At 40.6% G+C, this 16,608-nt stretch overlaps 1 protein-coding gene across 1 annotated transcript in view; it reads right to left on the bottom strand.

Moving 5' to 3' along the window:
* The window catches only part of FAM83B (family with sequence similarity 83 member B), a 204,792-nt gene that overhangs the window by 20,008 nt on the left and 168,176 nt on the right, over positions 1 to 16,608 (bottom strand). Inside the window, exon 4 of the mRNA XM_068281390.1 lies at positions 328 to 452. Coding sequence (XP_068137491.1) covers positions 328 to 452 — 125 coding nt within the window. The remainder of the gene's footprint in view (positions 1 to 327; positions 453 to 16,608) is intronic.

Genomic DNA, 16,608 nt, shown 5'->3' with positions numbered 1-16,608 from the left:
ATAATGTTTTAGAGCAAAGTTGAAAAGTAGGGTTATATTCCGCTTTAAGTATCCCTTTAAAGGTCTGCCACACTTTCTGTTTTTAAGATTATCCCACTGGAAGCTGCTCTATCATGTGCTGCACTGTTGTATCTACTCCCCCTTCCTCTTTTATAGATGGCGAACTAAAGCCTCTCAACTTTCAAAACCATTACTATATATTGCGGTGGATAGGCTGACTTTTTAACACCCAAGGGCTTATCTGTGCATATATACGGTAACTACTAAATGCATGCTATAAAATGCACATATCTAAAGAAAAAAAAAACAAGCTTATCAAGACATTACCTGTATGTTCCATACATAACCTTTTCACAGTCTACTAGGAGAAACTTCTGTTCCATTTTTCCACAGAATTTGGCTCCTGTCTTGGAAAAGTAATCTTGACCTTTCACTGTTCTTATTCTCATGTTCTGTGAAATAGTGAAAATATATTTCATATCAGTTAAGGTCTGCAAAGATCACACTTATCAGTGCAGAAATGAAATTAAAATAAATATTTGATACTACTAGAGAAGAGACAATCAGCGTGAGAGTTGACAGCTAAGAAGGATTTTTAATTTCATGCTGATATACCTTAAAATGGGCAAACCACAGCTGATTCTAGAGTACCCATCTCTCTAGAGAGATGTAGATCTAAATGTAGATCTAGAGGTATTAAAGCAAATCTGAAGAAGTGAGGTGAATGAGTGAGATACTCTCCTATGGAGAGGGAATGCTCTGGATCCCATAGAGCCTTCCTGGTCCTCACTCTATGTCCTTGTTCCTGAGTTGTCCCCCAGTGAAGTTCTTTACCTTTGTGGGTCCTCAGCAGTCTTCAGATGTACAAGCTTCCCTGAGTACCTCTGAAGATGGGGGCAACTGTACTGAGCAAGCATGTGAGAGCCCGAGCACAGTATGGATCCGTGTGTCTTCAGAAGTGCTCAGGGACATGAGTTCTTCTGAAGAATGCCTGAGGAGGGCCGGAGACTTTCAACCAAGCTGGTCAAAGAACTTCCCCCTGGGCTCTTCACTGAAACAGCAAGGAGCGAGAACCGGGAAGACTGATGGGATTCAGAGCTTTCCATCTTCATAGACGATTATTTCACTCATTTTTATTTTTTGCAGCCCACTTCAGTATGTATTGCTTTAATTTATTAAAACAAAGGCATTGCTCATTGCAGTCTTTCATCTTGGTACTCCTGCAATCACCTGAACACAAGACGAGAGGCAATGGATTCTCCATACTGCAAGCTATTGCACCTTTGTAATACATTATATTCAGACTACTAGTTAAAGTTTTGTCATTCCTCTTTGGGATCACTTTATAGCTTTGCATTCATTGAGTAAGGTTTAGACTCAGTGCACAATGGTCAAATGCTTAACACATGCGTTATAATTACTGTGAACTCCAATAGAGACTGGGCATAGACTTTTTATACACAGCCTGCATGCAGCGAATTAGAAGAACATGATCAGCCAGTTACAATTTACTTGCTTTACTTTACTGTATAATACAGTACTGAGCACTGCACTGTGAATTGGGCCTTAGAGAATCTTCCAGTTTGCTATTGCTACTGGCTTTCTTTGTGGAGAGGTTTGCTCTTTCTTTTTTCTCACTATTTTTTTAAAGTGGTATTTACTCTCAAAACTAAAATTTCAGTAACTACTCTTAGTTATATAAAACAACATTTTAAAGGATTCACAAACCCTTTCTGTGTCTAAAATTATTTATTTTCACTGCAGAGAGCAGTAGAAGCTTGCTTATCTCTCGTGCTCTGCAAATGTAATAATTACCGGCCAAAGTTCCCTGTGCCTGTGTCTTCACTCTGCCCTCCCCTTTTTTTCTGCTGAAGTGACTCCGCTTTTGCCAGGGCAATGTGTCTGTTCAGCAGAGGGAGGGGGCAGAGTGAAGACACATGCAGACAGCCAGCAATTATTATATATGCCTTTGTCGGTGACCAGAAAGGAGGACACTTCCACTGCTTTATGCAGTGAAAATAAACATTTTTACACACAGGGAAAACTGTACTTGGGAATCATTTTAAATGTTCTTTTATGTAACTAAAAGTAGTTACAGAAATTTTAGTTTGGGGAGTATAATACCACTTTAAAGTCCCCCTGAAGTGTTCTAAAAGTAAAAACTTGCTTATCTCACTGAGAAGCCTCTGAGTAGTGCAGTGGCTTACCAAATCTTCTCACACCCCCACTGTTCCAGCACAGGGTGCCTCTGCATCCCCTTGCTGCTCTTCTGAACACAAGTAAGAGTAAGGGCCTTACATGCCTAGTAGAATGAAAAAGCTCCTGCATGGCTGTTTTTCCTGTGCACAAACACTCCCTTTTTCTGTGCATGTGCCGTCCTTACATGGGGAGGCTGTTGTCCACACACGGAAGGAAGTTATTTGTCGGAATCCAGTAAAATAAGCTTAGAGGGATGCTGCTCTAGAATCATGGGTGTAAGATAAGGGAAGTAATTAAATTACTGTTTCTTTAGGCTATATCTGATGAGAAAGTAAGAAAATCTCCCACAACGAGCCACTGGCAGTAATAATAATAATAATAATAATACAAAGTTGTAACCTTTTAACACTCTATATAGGACTAAAACAAAACTTTTTATTGTAGCGCACTGTAAAAAAATTGACAATTTACAAAACTGTGGAAATTTTACTACTGCTGCTTTGTGATGCAGCATACAAATATTGTTGACTGCCAATTAACCAGAGGATCCATTTCAAACACTAAATTACAACCTCAATAATCACTTTCCCCCATACATTTCCTCACTAGCTTCCAGATACCACCCAAACAGCAATTTCTGCTCTGCACATGACATTCTTCTGTCCTCCTTTAGAAACCCCTCCTCGCATTCATGTATACAAGATTTCTCAAAAGCCTTACCGCTCCTCTGGAATCCCCTTCCAAAACACATCTGTCACTCTCTAACCTTTGAAATCTTTAAGTGCTCCCTCAAAACTCACTTTTTTAGACAAGCTTACATTCTAACTTGGCCATTCCCCTCCAACGTCTGGTTAAGTTGTGCTTACTATATATCCTAAAACCACACTACTCTAGGTATACATATTATATATTACCCCACCTCTCATTTCCTTCCTATTCCTTTAGAATTTAAGCTTGCAAGGACAGTGTTCTCTCTCTTGTGTGTCTTGGAATTTGCTACACATTTTGATAATTATGATGCATATATTATATTTTATATAAACGATTGTATAATCATGTACCCCATGTTTGTTTCTCATGCTGTACAGTACCACAGAATATGTTGGAGCTTTTATAAATCAATAATAAGGTTTTTTTTTTTTTACTAAAGATTAATTGACAGACTATTTCCTTTATATAAAGGTTATTTGGGCAACTTTACAATTTGTCATTGAAAATCTGCTATTTTCAATTGTATTTGGTAAATATTATTTAAAAAGTGTTGTGCTACATTCACAAGTGTGGGGGGCATTTGTAACCATAATGACATGTCTCTGTCTGCATCACATCAGAATTGGTTTGAATTTTAAAATGTTGATTTAAAATAATATATTTTTTCCTCCACTTGGGAGTGGAGACAACTTTTTGAGAGATGACAAGAAAATAAGTAATTTAAAAATGTTCTACCTGAATTTATAACCTTTCTGAGAAGCTACATTATATTTTCAGTTACCTTCCAAATTACATCACATTTCCTATGAACTAAACCTCTGTCAGAGGAAATTTTCAGAGATTTTGTCTGTGTGCCAAAAAGCATTTTGGTGTCTCTTTACTAAAAAGCTTGCATTGCCAATCAGATGCATGTGGCGTACATATAAAGAGTGCTCAGAAAGACACTAATAGAATATATTACAGTGGAAAAACAATTCAATAAATAGTGATATTTTACTACAGCTCAAAGAGGAACTGCAGTGAAAATAAGGTAAAGAAAAAAAGTGCTTAATTTTTACAATAATTATTTATTTAAAAATGATTAAGTCAGTGTTTGCCCATTGTAATTTTTTTTTCCTCTCTCCGATTTACATTCTGAAATGTATCACATTAGACATCTTTACTGTTGGCAGGTGATGCCTGTGGAAGGAGATGCTTCTTATTTTGGCAGTTGGGAACAGCTGTTATTTCCCACAATGCAACAAGGCTCCCACAGTGTGATGTCAATACCTAGGTGCTGACATCACACTGTGGGAGGGGTTTCACCATAATATCAGCCATACAGGGCCCCCTGATGATCCGTTTGAGATAACATTGAGATTTCTTGTGGGGAAGGGGGTATCAACTACTGATTGGTATGAAGTTCAGTCCTTGGTGACAGTTCCTCTTTAACATAACCCTATTCTCACACGGATCCCTCCTACTACCGATGCCTTACCTTACCCCCCCTCCCCCACTTGGCTAGCCTTGATCACCCTCCCCAGGCTAACCTTAACCAATCCCACCCCCTACTGCTAACCTTAACCACCCCTCCCATAGCTAACTTTAAAGGTCTTCTACCAGCCCCAAGCAGCCGCCTGTGCCATCACGGAATGATCTTCCAGTCCTCCGCAGTGGCTGAGTTTCATTTTCTGTGACTGGGCCAGTCAATGGCCACTGCGCCTGCGCAGCCACGCATGCCCTCAATCACACTGCTGTCGCCGGGAACGTCCTGCACATGCACAGTATGAGATTTTCAAGTACTTGGCTGAGTTGCTGAAAACTAAACTCAGCTGCTGCTGCGGGGGACTGGAGGATCATTCCGTGATGGTGCGGGCACAGGGCAGCTGCAGGGGGCCAGAAGTAGCCTCAGGTAAGTCATTTTTTATGTTCAGTTTAGATTCCCTTTAACCCTCCCCCCATATCTAACCTTAGCTGGGGGTAAGGAAGATTGGGGTGCAAGTAGGAGAGGGCAATTCAATCTGTATTATGCATTGTATTAGTGCATGAGGACCATAGAGATGGCCCGAACAGTTTGTGGCAAATTTCTGCTATTCGCGTTCTTGGTGAACTGCGAACATATGGCGTGTTTAACCCGCCCTTATACATCATCATGGAGCCACATTTTGGCCCCTTACCTCACAGTCAGCAGACACATGGCAGCCAATCACCTAGCAACTCATCCTGGACCCCCACCTCCCTATCAAAAAGCGGTGACTGTATCGGATTAATTCTCTGCTGGCTGCTGACTGTTAGTGAGAGCAGGGTCAGACTTGCTGCAGATAGGTAGGGAAAGCATTAGCTAGGCCTGTGTTCTTGTTCCTCACTTGCTGTGAAAGCACCCCAAACAGCCCTTTTGAGGGCTAGTACATTGGTATTCTTTGTTTTTTCTTTTTTTGTGTGTTACACTCCACAACCCACCTACACCCAGAGCTGTGTACACACTACTGCTGCTGCTACATTAAGTAGCAAGCACCATACCACTCCAGTGCATTATTATCCAGTGCATTATTATTTCACTGTATTCTGATAGTACTACTGCATTTATCTGTGTGTGACACTCCACAACCCACTGACACCCAGAGCTGTGCACACTACTGCTATTGTAGCAGTAGTATAGGGCAGCACGGTGGCGTAGTGGTTAGCTCTCTCGCCTTGCAGCGCTGGGTCCCTGGTTCGAATCCCAGCCAGGGCTCTATCTGCAAAGAGTTTGTATGTTCTCTCCGTGTCTGCGTGGGTTTCCTCCGGGCACTCCAGTTTCCTCCCACATTCCAAAAACATACAGATAAGTTAATTGGCTCCCCCTAAAAAAAATTGGCCCTAGACTACAGTACTTACACTACATAATATAGACATATGGCAATGGTAGGGATTAGATTGTGAGCTCCTTTGAGGGACAGTTAGTGACAAGACAATATATATATACACTGTACAGCACTGCGTAATATGTCGGCGCTATATAAATACTAAATAATAATGATAATAATAATAATATTGTTGCTACATTAGGTAGCAGGCACTGTACCACTCCAGTGCATTACTTGTAGGAATGTAAAGTGATTTCTGTCCAAGGGATTAAAATACGACTTTGCTTTAACTCAAATTTTTGGCTGGGTCTTTTGGCATGGATCCCCCACTGGCATGCCAAAGTCCAGGTGTTAGACTCCTTGAAACAACTATTCCATCACTTTTGTGGCCATAAACAGTCTTTGTAGCTCTTACAATTTGCCTGCCCATTGAAGTCTATGGTGGTTTGCATGTTTGCAAACATTTGCGGAAGTTCGCATTCAATATTCGTGAATGGAAAATTCTATGTTCGCGACATCTCTAGAGGACCACTGATAACATCTAATGGGAAAGTTAATAGTTAGACCTCCTCCAAGGATCAAAGATAAACATGCACACTGCACAATGGGCTCGACTCACTAAAGTGTCATAACTGCTATCACAGCTGTTATCACTCGTTCTGCTGCACGCAAAGGTTTTCACGTGCACAGTGTTACTTCATGTGATAAGCAAATCTTTGCGCACAATCACGCGCACGTTTTACGTGAAACACGCATGCAATCGCACGCAAACCTTCGCTTATCACGCAAAGTAACGCTGTGCATGTGATAGCAGTTATCACTCTTTAGTGAATCAAGCCCAATGTATGAAATGTAAAGCTGTTACTTATTTATGCCCTAAAACATATATGGCTATTTACATATACAAACTGTGTCATGGTTCCTGAAACAGGTGTAGGGAAACAAAATGCTAAAGAAAAAAAAGGTAAAGTTTTGTGATGATTGCAAATGTATAATCAATCATAAACACTTTGTGTATTTGTGTAGTCAGCCTATGAGAATCATACTGTGTGGGAGAGATGAGAGCATGAAAAACAGTTACTGAGCTACCAATTTTGGACAGATGCCTGGCTGTAAGGATGTCAGAGATAATTGGATTTTGGTCTGGTGGGGGGTTAGCTTAGTAATCATTTATTGTCAGAAAAAAATGGCAAGTGAATAAAACATCTGGGGGATTGATAACATCCATAAAAGAATATGAAAAAAAAACTTTAAAAAAAGTAAATAGACTTGAGCAGTCATTTGTTCACGATTTTATTTTAACACATAATCCATCTTGTCTGCCACAAGTAAGAGGAAAGGCATTACATAAGAGCACAACCCTGCAGTACAAAATAATTTACTACTATCTTTTATAGGTAACTGAAAACACAACTGATTCATACATTCTAAACCAAATAAAAACTTGTGGCATCATTTACAACATCCCTTCCCTTCTTAAATCTTCACCAAGAAGACTAAAAGATAACTATGAGCAACACAGCCACTTGGCTCTTCTTTTTGTGGAATAAATCACAGGTTTACAACCAGCGGTGTTACATATATCCCAGGAACTACTTCTGATGGTTTGACTTCATACTCCTACCCACTAAGGCCTCTTTTCCACTGGGGGCTGGAAGCGTGTATTGCTAGCATCCGGCACGGACGTTGGAAAGCTGACCTTTATGTAGTTGCAGGACTGGTTTAAGGGCCCCCCGGGTCCTGGGGCAAACTTTAGTGGGGTTCTCTCTCTATCTGACACATGAATAGAGAGAAGCAGCAGACAGCGTGACTGAAGACTGCATGAAAGGTGCAGCCGCCACCCACCAGGACAGGTAATTGATTATGCGGCTGATGTCTGTATAGGGCCCCAGAGGAGCAGTGGGGGGAAACAAACTTGTCAGAATCTGCTGGTGCAGGGGCCCCTGAAGAGGTTAGGGGCCCTGGGGTTAATGCCCCCTTTGCCTGTTTGGCATCTCCAGCCCTGTGCAGTTGCTTCTGAGAATGGCCATGCCAAAGTGATGATCGTAATCTGCTAAATACGATTACACGAAACTGCACGTAAATTTTCACAAGTACGCCTATACGTAATTACAAATTCGTAATTCAATTGACTTTGTATGATCATTCGTATTTACGCATGAATTACGTGGTGAACTGCAAAGCCCCCATGCATGCTACAGCTACCAAAATTACTACATATGTTAAGGAGAATACTGGGTATAAGTCAAATTTTTTTTTTTAAAAAAAAGACCTGATAGTTTTTGAGAAAATCAACTTTTTAAAAATGAAGAGAAAAATGTTTTTAAACCTCATTTTTTTGTATTTTTAAAATCTATTTTCTCAAAAACTACAAAGTCTTTTTGAACAATTCTTTTTGTAACTTGTACCCACTTTTCTTAACATCTAGCAATTTTGGTAACAATAGCATGTATTCGGGTTTTGCTATTCACGGCCAAAGTCGGCACGAAATTACACATAAATTGCACATAAATTAATGCGTAATTACGAATGGTACCAATTGACTACGAAACTAATGACACAATTCTCCCAAAATTGTGCATTACGATTATGATGCGTAATTGTGTATTACGATGCGTAATTACACATCAGCATAAAATTTCTGCTCATCGCTACCATGCCATGGCATTGCAGCTGAAAGGCACTTGTGGCTGGCAGCCTGGGGCTGACCCGCCTGACAAGTGCGCAGTTCAGCCATTGTGGAAAACAGTCCTGCAGAGAATAGTATTCACAAATCATTTTCTGTAGTGTCAGCAAGTGATACTTTTTTATGTTTATAAAAGTGTTTCAATGAGTGAACTGCGACCGTCAATATAGGTGGTGCATTGCAGTGGCAGTAGTGTAATTCACCTGAAATGTTTGCACACCTGCAGTTCAACAATTAAAGAGGAACTATGAAAGAAATTGTCCTTTTGTAAAACCCACATACCTATAGAGTTTTTAGCCAGCAACAATAGATAGCTTTTCAGAAGTGTCTGATCAGTCTAAAAAAAAATGCTTTGTTTATCAGCTTGCATCGGGGCGAGAGCTGTACCATGTAGATAAGTTCCACTTATCTGTCACTTTTCAAAGAGGAATAATTTACTGTTTGTTTCTGCCCTGCTCACACACACACACTGTTTTTCTACAGATCATATGAGAACAGCTGAGAGATTTTTTTTTAGCTACAGAGAAAGGATCTGAGGAAAGGACTTGTACTTTTTCTTGTAGTTGCATTCTCCTCCCACTCAGAATGAGATCTTCCTGGCTGTAAACTCTGTTTACTTTTGACTGTGTGAGCAGAGAGAGACACAGGAACAACTGATGAGTTATTTACATACTATTTGAAATTATATTTCTGCTTTCTATCATTCATATGTCATATTTTCTCCACACAGAAAATGAAAAGATGAAAAAAGCCTTGGTAGCGCTAATAATTACAGGAAATACACAGTATGTGGCATTTAGCATTTTAGTTAACTTTGATAGTTGTCCTTTAAGGAGTGTGACGTTTATGTCAACGTTTAAAGTTTTTTATTTCTGTTCAGTCTGTGTTGGGCATGAAGAAGTTTTGTCCAGGCTACGCACACTTCTTTACAAAGAATTGATGAATAGAACTGAAGAATCGCATTACACAATTTTTCATTTAATCTCTGAATATTCCAATAACGTTAAAAGGTTATTTAGGCATTAAAAGATAAAATGTACATCTGACTAAGATTTGAGAATATGGAAAGCAACAGAGCACAGCTGTAGAAGAAAGTTATTTATAGTGTGGGTAAATGGGCTGCAGTCAGGGATGAAGCATTATTTTCCTGCGCATATAAGTATTTTTGCTTCTAAGTCATGTGCGTGACATTTAGTTCATTGTCATTAATAACTTATTCTCTCCGCGGAAAGTATTAATGTAGTTTAGGCCACATCTGAATCTTTGTGTATCCTTTATTGTTTATTACACTTATGTAGCAAAATATAATGCAAGGATGAAGGTTATTGGACTACTATAAGGAAAAGGAAAATATTAAAGCCAATTCCAGAAAAAAAAAAAAAAAAACCTTTACTTTTCACTACTGTCTAGGGGACATTCATCAAGATGGGTTTGTGGTATTTGCCCAGAGAGAAACTATTTAGGGTTTGGTTGTTGATTGAAACGAGGGCGCTCTAGGTGACTGCACCATTTTGCTTCAGGTTTTTTTATGTCTTGATAAATGTCACCTCTGTTCCGCTATCTTTGAATTTTCCTTTACTTCCTTTCCCTAACACTCTGTATACATCAGACTAATCAATCTTAGTGGTGCTCATAACGGGTCTAGCATGTAAGGGGGCTCTGCTATTAACCACCGTTCTGCCACTTAAGTCTATAGAGCCACCACGTAATGCGAACAAAATTTTGCATGAATTATGCTAACATGCGTAATTACGGGTAGCGATTACGTTTCCATGCAACTTTTTTTATGTGTAATTCACAAATTTCACATTGCGAATTAAGATGCATATTTAAGCATGACGTAACTTCAGCTCACCATTAATCAATCTACATACGTATTCTAGTTTAATGATTGACAAAGGATTAAAGGCAAAACATAAATATCAACATCGGGACCCATATGCAATTGACCTTTTCTCCTGAGTTTTCTCTTAGGTGAAATTTCACACCCTGTCAATAAAATGCCCTTCAATCCTCCAGTAAGCAAGAAACAATCATTTTAACTGTACTTTTTCACCTATGTTTTGGTACTTTTCAAATGCAGAGTGCTGAAAAGTTATCATAGAGAGGAGATGCAAAATTATCTCCTAGGAGAAAATGTGGGAGAAAAAGTGAATTGAATAAGGACCCAGTAAATGTATCAGTGCCACTAAAGTCAATAAGTCAATTAATGGGCATGATTCACAAAGCTTTTTCACCTGTTTTCATCTTTTTTCACCGTATCTGTTACTGTTTAAAGAGAACCAGAGAGAAAGAACATTACAGATTTATACATACCTGGGGCTTCCTTCAGCCCCATCAGCCTGGATCGCTCCCACGCCACCTTTCTCCGCTGCGTCTGTCCGCCGGTACCAGGTCCCGTCATTTCGGCCAGTCAAGCCAGTCGACGCAAGTGCAGTGCGCTCCCTGCGTACTGTGCAGGCGCATGCGTAAAGAAGGCGCCGGCGAGATGAAGGGAGCCCCTGTGGATGCGTCCATCTGGCCGCGTCTGGCGGAAGTGACGGGACCCAGTACCGGTGATAGAGGCAGCGGAGGACAGCGGTGTGGGAGCGATCCATGCTGATAGGGTTGGAGAAAGCCCCAGGTATGTATAAAATCTTTTTTCATTTTTCAAGTGCCTTCCTCTCTGGTTCCCTTTAAGCTTCCAAAGAGCAAAAGATGTAATATAATTAAGGTAAGAAAAGTAATAATCAAATGAAGTTAATCAGGAACAACTTACTTTAAGGCTGCTTTCACAGTGGGACGTTAAAGTCCCATGTTACAGCAGCCTGTAACGCGGCCCAACTGACAGCAATGATAAATGAATGGGCTGTTCAGTGCCCACGTTGCGTTGGAGTATAATGCAGCACGGTAAATGAAAGTGCAGCGTGCTGTGCGTTATACTCATATGTGGCTGCGTTCGAATGTTTGCACATGCTCAGTACTGTTTTTAATTTGACGCATGCACCATTTTTGTTCAATAGTATGCATCAAAAAGTATGCATCACGTACGCATGAAGAGACGCATAACGCACCTCTATAGAACGTCCAACTTCAAAGCTAACATGCGTTGCATTAATGTCGCATCTAACACAATGTCTTGGTGTGAAAGAGCCGAGTGATTTTTTTGCTTGTAAATGTGTTGAAAGGTTATTTTTATCAATTAGGTGATAAGTCATTTATGAGGAGTTTTGTGAATAGAGCTCAATGATGCTGCAAATTATCTGTCCAGTTCAGTTGACAGACAGCAATTAATCTAATACTCATTTAGTGCCCAGTTGTCCCCCAGTCAAGCATTTTTGTTGTAGGGATGGCCAGAAATTTCTGTTGGAATGAAAATTTCTGATTTTCCAATCGTAAATCGGGATTACAATTGTAAAATCCGAAATAACCATTCGGTAATCGGATCTCAGCAGAAATCCAATTTAATGCAACTCAGTATGTTTAGCCCAGTCACAGAACTCTGTAGCAGTGGACCTGATGGGGAATGCACAGAATTTATCTGCGAAATTCAATAATTATGGACCAATGACAAGACTTCAAGTATTTTTCAAGTCTTCTAATTGCCCTAAAAAATTCTGTGTTTTTTTTTTTTCACAGTAAATCACTGCGTTCTCTGACTGGTCTGAATTTCCATCGGAAATCTGAATCAAAAATCAGATTACTGTTAGTATGCAGCAGTATCATTAATCAGCATTTTTGGAAATCGGAACTGGGAAAGATAAACTCCGGGCATTCGCCTGTACATATAAGACTAGATACTGACTTCTACAAGTAGAATCATGATGGTCCCTGATCCAACTGTTTTTTGCAGGTCTCTTCCCACCACTGACATAGTTGTAATTGGCATGCAAGTGCTCATTGTGTCATCAATTCCCTCTATCCTACCACATCTGGTCACCAGAACCGTGGGAAAGAGTCAAGGGTAGTAGCAGTCTTGTCAGTCAAAGCTGCATTGCTTACCTCCCTGTAGCAAAACAGTTAAAAAGGGTGCAATATGTCCTGTTGCAAACTGTGGCATAGCATGGAGGGTTAGTGTTAAGCACCACAGGGGGTTATGGTTAGGCACCACTAAGGGGGGAGGGGGGGTTAAGTTTAGGCATCACCAGGTTAGCGTTATGTGTGACAGTAGGGAGAGGTTAGGTCATTGTAAAGTATTAGTAAATATTACCAATATTTTGCTATATGAATGAAGCAGTAGAATATCCGTACATTTACTGATGTTTTGCTACCAGCTATTTATTGCACCCTTCTCAACAGGCGCCTCTATCATGGTATGTCCCTTTAGTAGCTATCACTGGAAAAGGTTACCAAATACCCAAAGCTCATGGTGAGGCGGTTAAAGGGACTGAAAACAAAAAGCCATATTACATGAAAAAAAATTAAAAATCCTAGATTTGCTTTCATAAAACAGAAGGTATTTGCAAGCAATTATTCAGTTATATGTGAGGATGAAAGATGCCTCATGGTACGTTACTGCTGAATAGGCAAATCATCCCTTTTTATCAGTAGAATGACAACTTTATGTGTTGGAACTGATAAGGTGATAATTCTCTATTTCCATGAGACTAGAATTAAGTTATTTAAAATACTGGTAGGCTGGGGAATGCCAGTAAAATATGCACACAGCTCTTATGAAGGAGAATAAATCCTGGGTGTGATTGCATTGCAAATTCCGCTTAGATATCCAGCAGATGTTTCTGTGAATGGCTGAGAAAAAAAAGAAATCGGAATCTCCCTAGACAGTAAAGACGTTATGGCGTCACATGTGTTAACAGAGTTAAGTGCTGCTTGACTAGGCAAATGTGAAACATTTGGAATTGAAAGCTATATATCTTATTTTGTAGGCGATAAAGCTTTGAAGTGTACTGCAATAGTTTGAAGTCGGCTTTAGATTACAAGTTGATCTCCACACACTATGTTTTAGGCAAGTATATGGGAAATCAAGCTTGATGTAGATGAATATAAAATGTTTTAGATGCAGAAATCAGGAGCATCTTATGGTTTTAGAGTGATTACTAGCATGCAGTATCATTCTGCAGCTTCTACAGCTGTTTTTTTTTTTGGGGGGGGGGGGGGGGGGTTGTTTTGTTTTTGTATCAAAAGCATCAACACGATCCTTAGTTATGGCCTTATGCAGTTTATGTTCGCTTTCTACCATGACTTTTTTTATTCTTCTGTCTGTAATGACTATAAATGTTGTTAACACCCCAATAACCTCATCTCTCAATGCCTTTGGTAAATTTGACTGTGCGCTTTCATTCATACTTAAAGAGGAACTCCAGTGAAAATAATGTAATATTTATTTTACAATAATTATGAATACATGATTTAGTCAGTGTTTGCCCATTGTAAAATCTTTTCTCTCCTTGATTTACATTCTGACATTTATTACATGGTGACATTTTTACTGCTGGCAGATGATGTAAGTAGAAGGAAATGCTGCTTGCTTTTTTGGCAGTGGGAAACCGCTGTTATTTCTCACAATGCAATAAGGCTCCCACAGTGTTATGTCAAGACCTCAATACTGTGAGGTGCTGACATCATTGTATGGCCAATCACAAGACTGACCATACAGAGCCCCCTGATGATACGTTTGAGAAAAGGAATAGATTTCTCATGGGGAAGGGGTATCAGTTACTGATTGGAATGAAGTTCAATTCTTGGTTATGGTATCTCTTTAACAATAATTCCGTAACTGTTCAGCTTCATCCTAAAACTGAATTTCATAGTGAACCCTTCCTCACATATAATACTTCTGAAATGCTTGGTTTATACCCTTTTCACACCCATCCTAACTACTACTGCACATTCTTCTCTGTGGCATATGAATAAACATGCTGGTGCCTCTCCTTGCTTTTCTGAACTGTACAATTTGCTGCCCTCCTCATCTATTCTCACTTGTCTGAAGAGCCAAGTTTTAAAACAAAAGTATTTGCTGCATCTGACAAGCAAACAGTATGATGACATATAGGATAGGACCTGATGCATTAATCTTTACTGTACACTGGCCGAGCATGTAAGAGTAGAGGCGTTTGGGCCAGAGTCGGATTAAGTCCACACAGGGCCCCAATCAGAGCAATACATTTGGGGCCCCCTTCCTCAGCCACCCTGTTGAAAGGATGCCCCTAAAATATAGGTGGCTGGATGTCCCTGCAGTATAGGTAGTTGGATGTCCCCCTATTATAGGTAGTAGCCAGATGTCCCCCCAGAATAGATAGTAAGACAACCCCCCAGGAAAGGTAGCCAGATGTTCCCCCAGTATAGGTAGCCAAGTGACCCCCCACTATAAGTAGCCAGATGACCTCCCAGAAAATATAGCCAGCTGTCACCCCCTAGTATAGGTAGCCAGATGTCAACAGATGTATGGTCACTTTAATTCCCCAAGGCTCATTCCTTCCCCCCCCCGACCCCCACTTATGTCCTCCCCTTCGCCACCATCTATACTAATCCCTCAAATATGCCCCTCTTCCATCTCGGATATCCCCTCCCTCTTTATCAGACCACCCTCAGTCAGGTAGCACATCTTTACTGACCTCCCTCCTGGCACCATGATTCCTGCCTCGCTATCGCTAATGCTAATTTCCAAAAGTTTTTGTAGCCCTCCTTCCATCACTGTTTTCACTCCAATCCCCCTCGCCCCCCTTAACATCCAACAGCCTTTTTGGTGGTCAGTGGCAGCCACTTTACTATAGTATGAAACCCTATAGGCAACATCCATACTCAGTACTGACAGGTGGAAAAGCCATTATGATCCGTACATAGTGAAAGAATCTGCCTGTAACAATTGATGCATGCTTTAGATTATGGTTTCTAATAACAAGATTGGAGAAGGAAGAAGGCAAAGCAGGCAGTTTTGGTGCACGGCGCTCAGCACCGGCTACCCAAACCAGAAGCCCCATAGCAGCAATAATATGCTTCACGCGGCGCACAAGGAAAATTCTGGCTCCGGTGATCGCCATGCCCCAAATTACACCTCCCCCAGAGTTGCGACGACTTGGAGGGGGAATAGTATTTAACGCCGCCAGGGAGTTTAGTGGCAGCAGGAAGAGCCGTCAATTCGGTGTTCCCGGCGCCCAACTCACCCGCAGTGTACAAATACTAAGGGCTCAGACACACTATAAGCGATTTCCTGAGCGCTTTTAGCCATCAGAGCTTTCTGAGAGATTTAAAAAAAAAACGCTCAAATTAACTTACATTAAAATCATGGTAAAATCGCGATTGCGGAAAAATCACTCCGAAAAGTGCTTATAGTGTGTCTGAGCCCTTATGTAGAGAAAGGAAGAAATGGTGAGGAGAGAAAAGCTGAAAGAGGGCTGGGGCACACCAGAGCGTTTTTTTTCTTAAACGCTTGCAGGGGGTAAACCGCTTGGCTAATGAAAGTGAATGGGACGGTGCACACCAGAGCAGCTCATTTTTTCCACAAACGCAAACTCAGGGGCTGCAGCACTTTTTAGATTTCTGAGGCGTTTCTGCCTCAATTTTAAAATATAGGAAAGTGGAAAACTGCTCTGAAAGACGCTAACAGAGCGGTTTTCCATGAGTTTTTCTTACAGAAGCTGTTCAGTAACAGCTTTTGCTGTAACAATATTTGTAATCTGCTACACAAAAACGCTCCAAAAAACCCTAGGCATGTTTAGAAAATGTCTCTAAGCATGCCTAGAATCGCTCTGAAATCTGCTTCAAAAACCTCTAGCGTTTTGCAGATCTGCTAGAGGTTTTTGGTGTGCACTGGGCCAGAGAGGGAAGAAGATATTTGCCTCACCAGGATTGTACTTTTATTTAGCTTTCCTGTATGACAAGAAGACAATGACACCCAGCACTAGGGGAAGAGGGAAACAAAGGTGAATGAGGGAGGGCTGGTGCACACCAAGAGCGATTTGAAAAGCGCTTGGCTAATGTTACCCTATGAAGGTGTTCCCACAACAGCATTGTTATTTTTTCAAAATCACAAGCATGCTGCATTTAGCATTTTTTGGAGCAATTCATTCAAAAATCGCTCTGAAAACCTCTTCACAAAATCACACTCACAAATTGCTAGCGATTGCTATTGGGATTTTACATTGTACTAGCCCAGAGGAAGAGTGGAGAGAAATCGAGAATAGCCTGTACTTGCCTGTAATAGGACTCCTGTACCTGCTGGTCTCTCACACAAGTCAGAAAGCAGCC

Source organism: Hyperolius riggenbachi, chromosome 4 (genome assembly GCF_040937935.1).
Source record: "Hyperolius riggenbachi isolate aHypRig1 chromosome 4, aHypRig1.pri, whole genome shotgun sequence".
Lineage (NCBI taxonomy): Eukaryota > Metazoa > Chordata > Amphibia > Anura > Hyperoliidae > Hyperolius > Hyperolius riggenbachi.
This window is presented reverse-complemented; position numbering and strand designations above follow the sequence as displayed.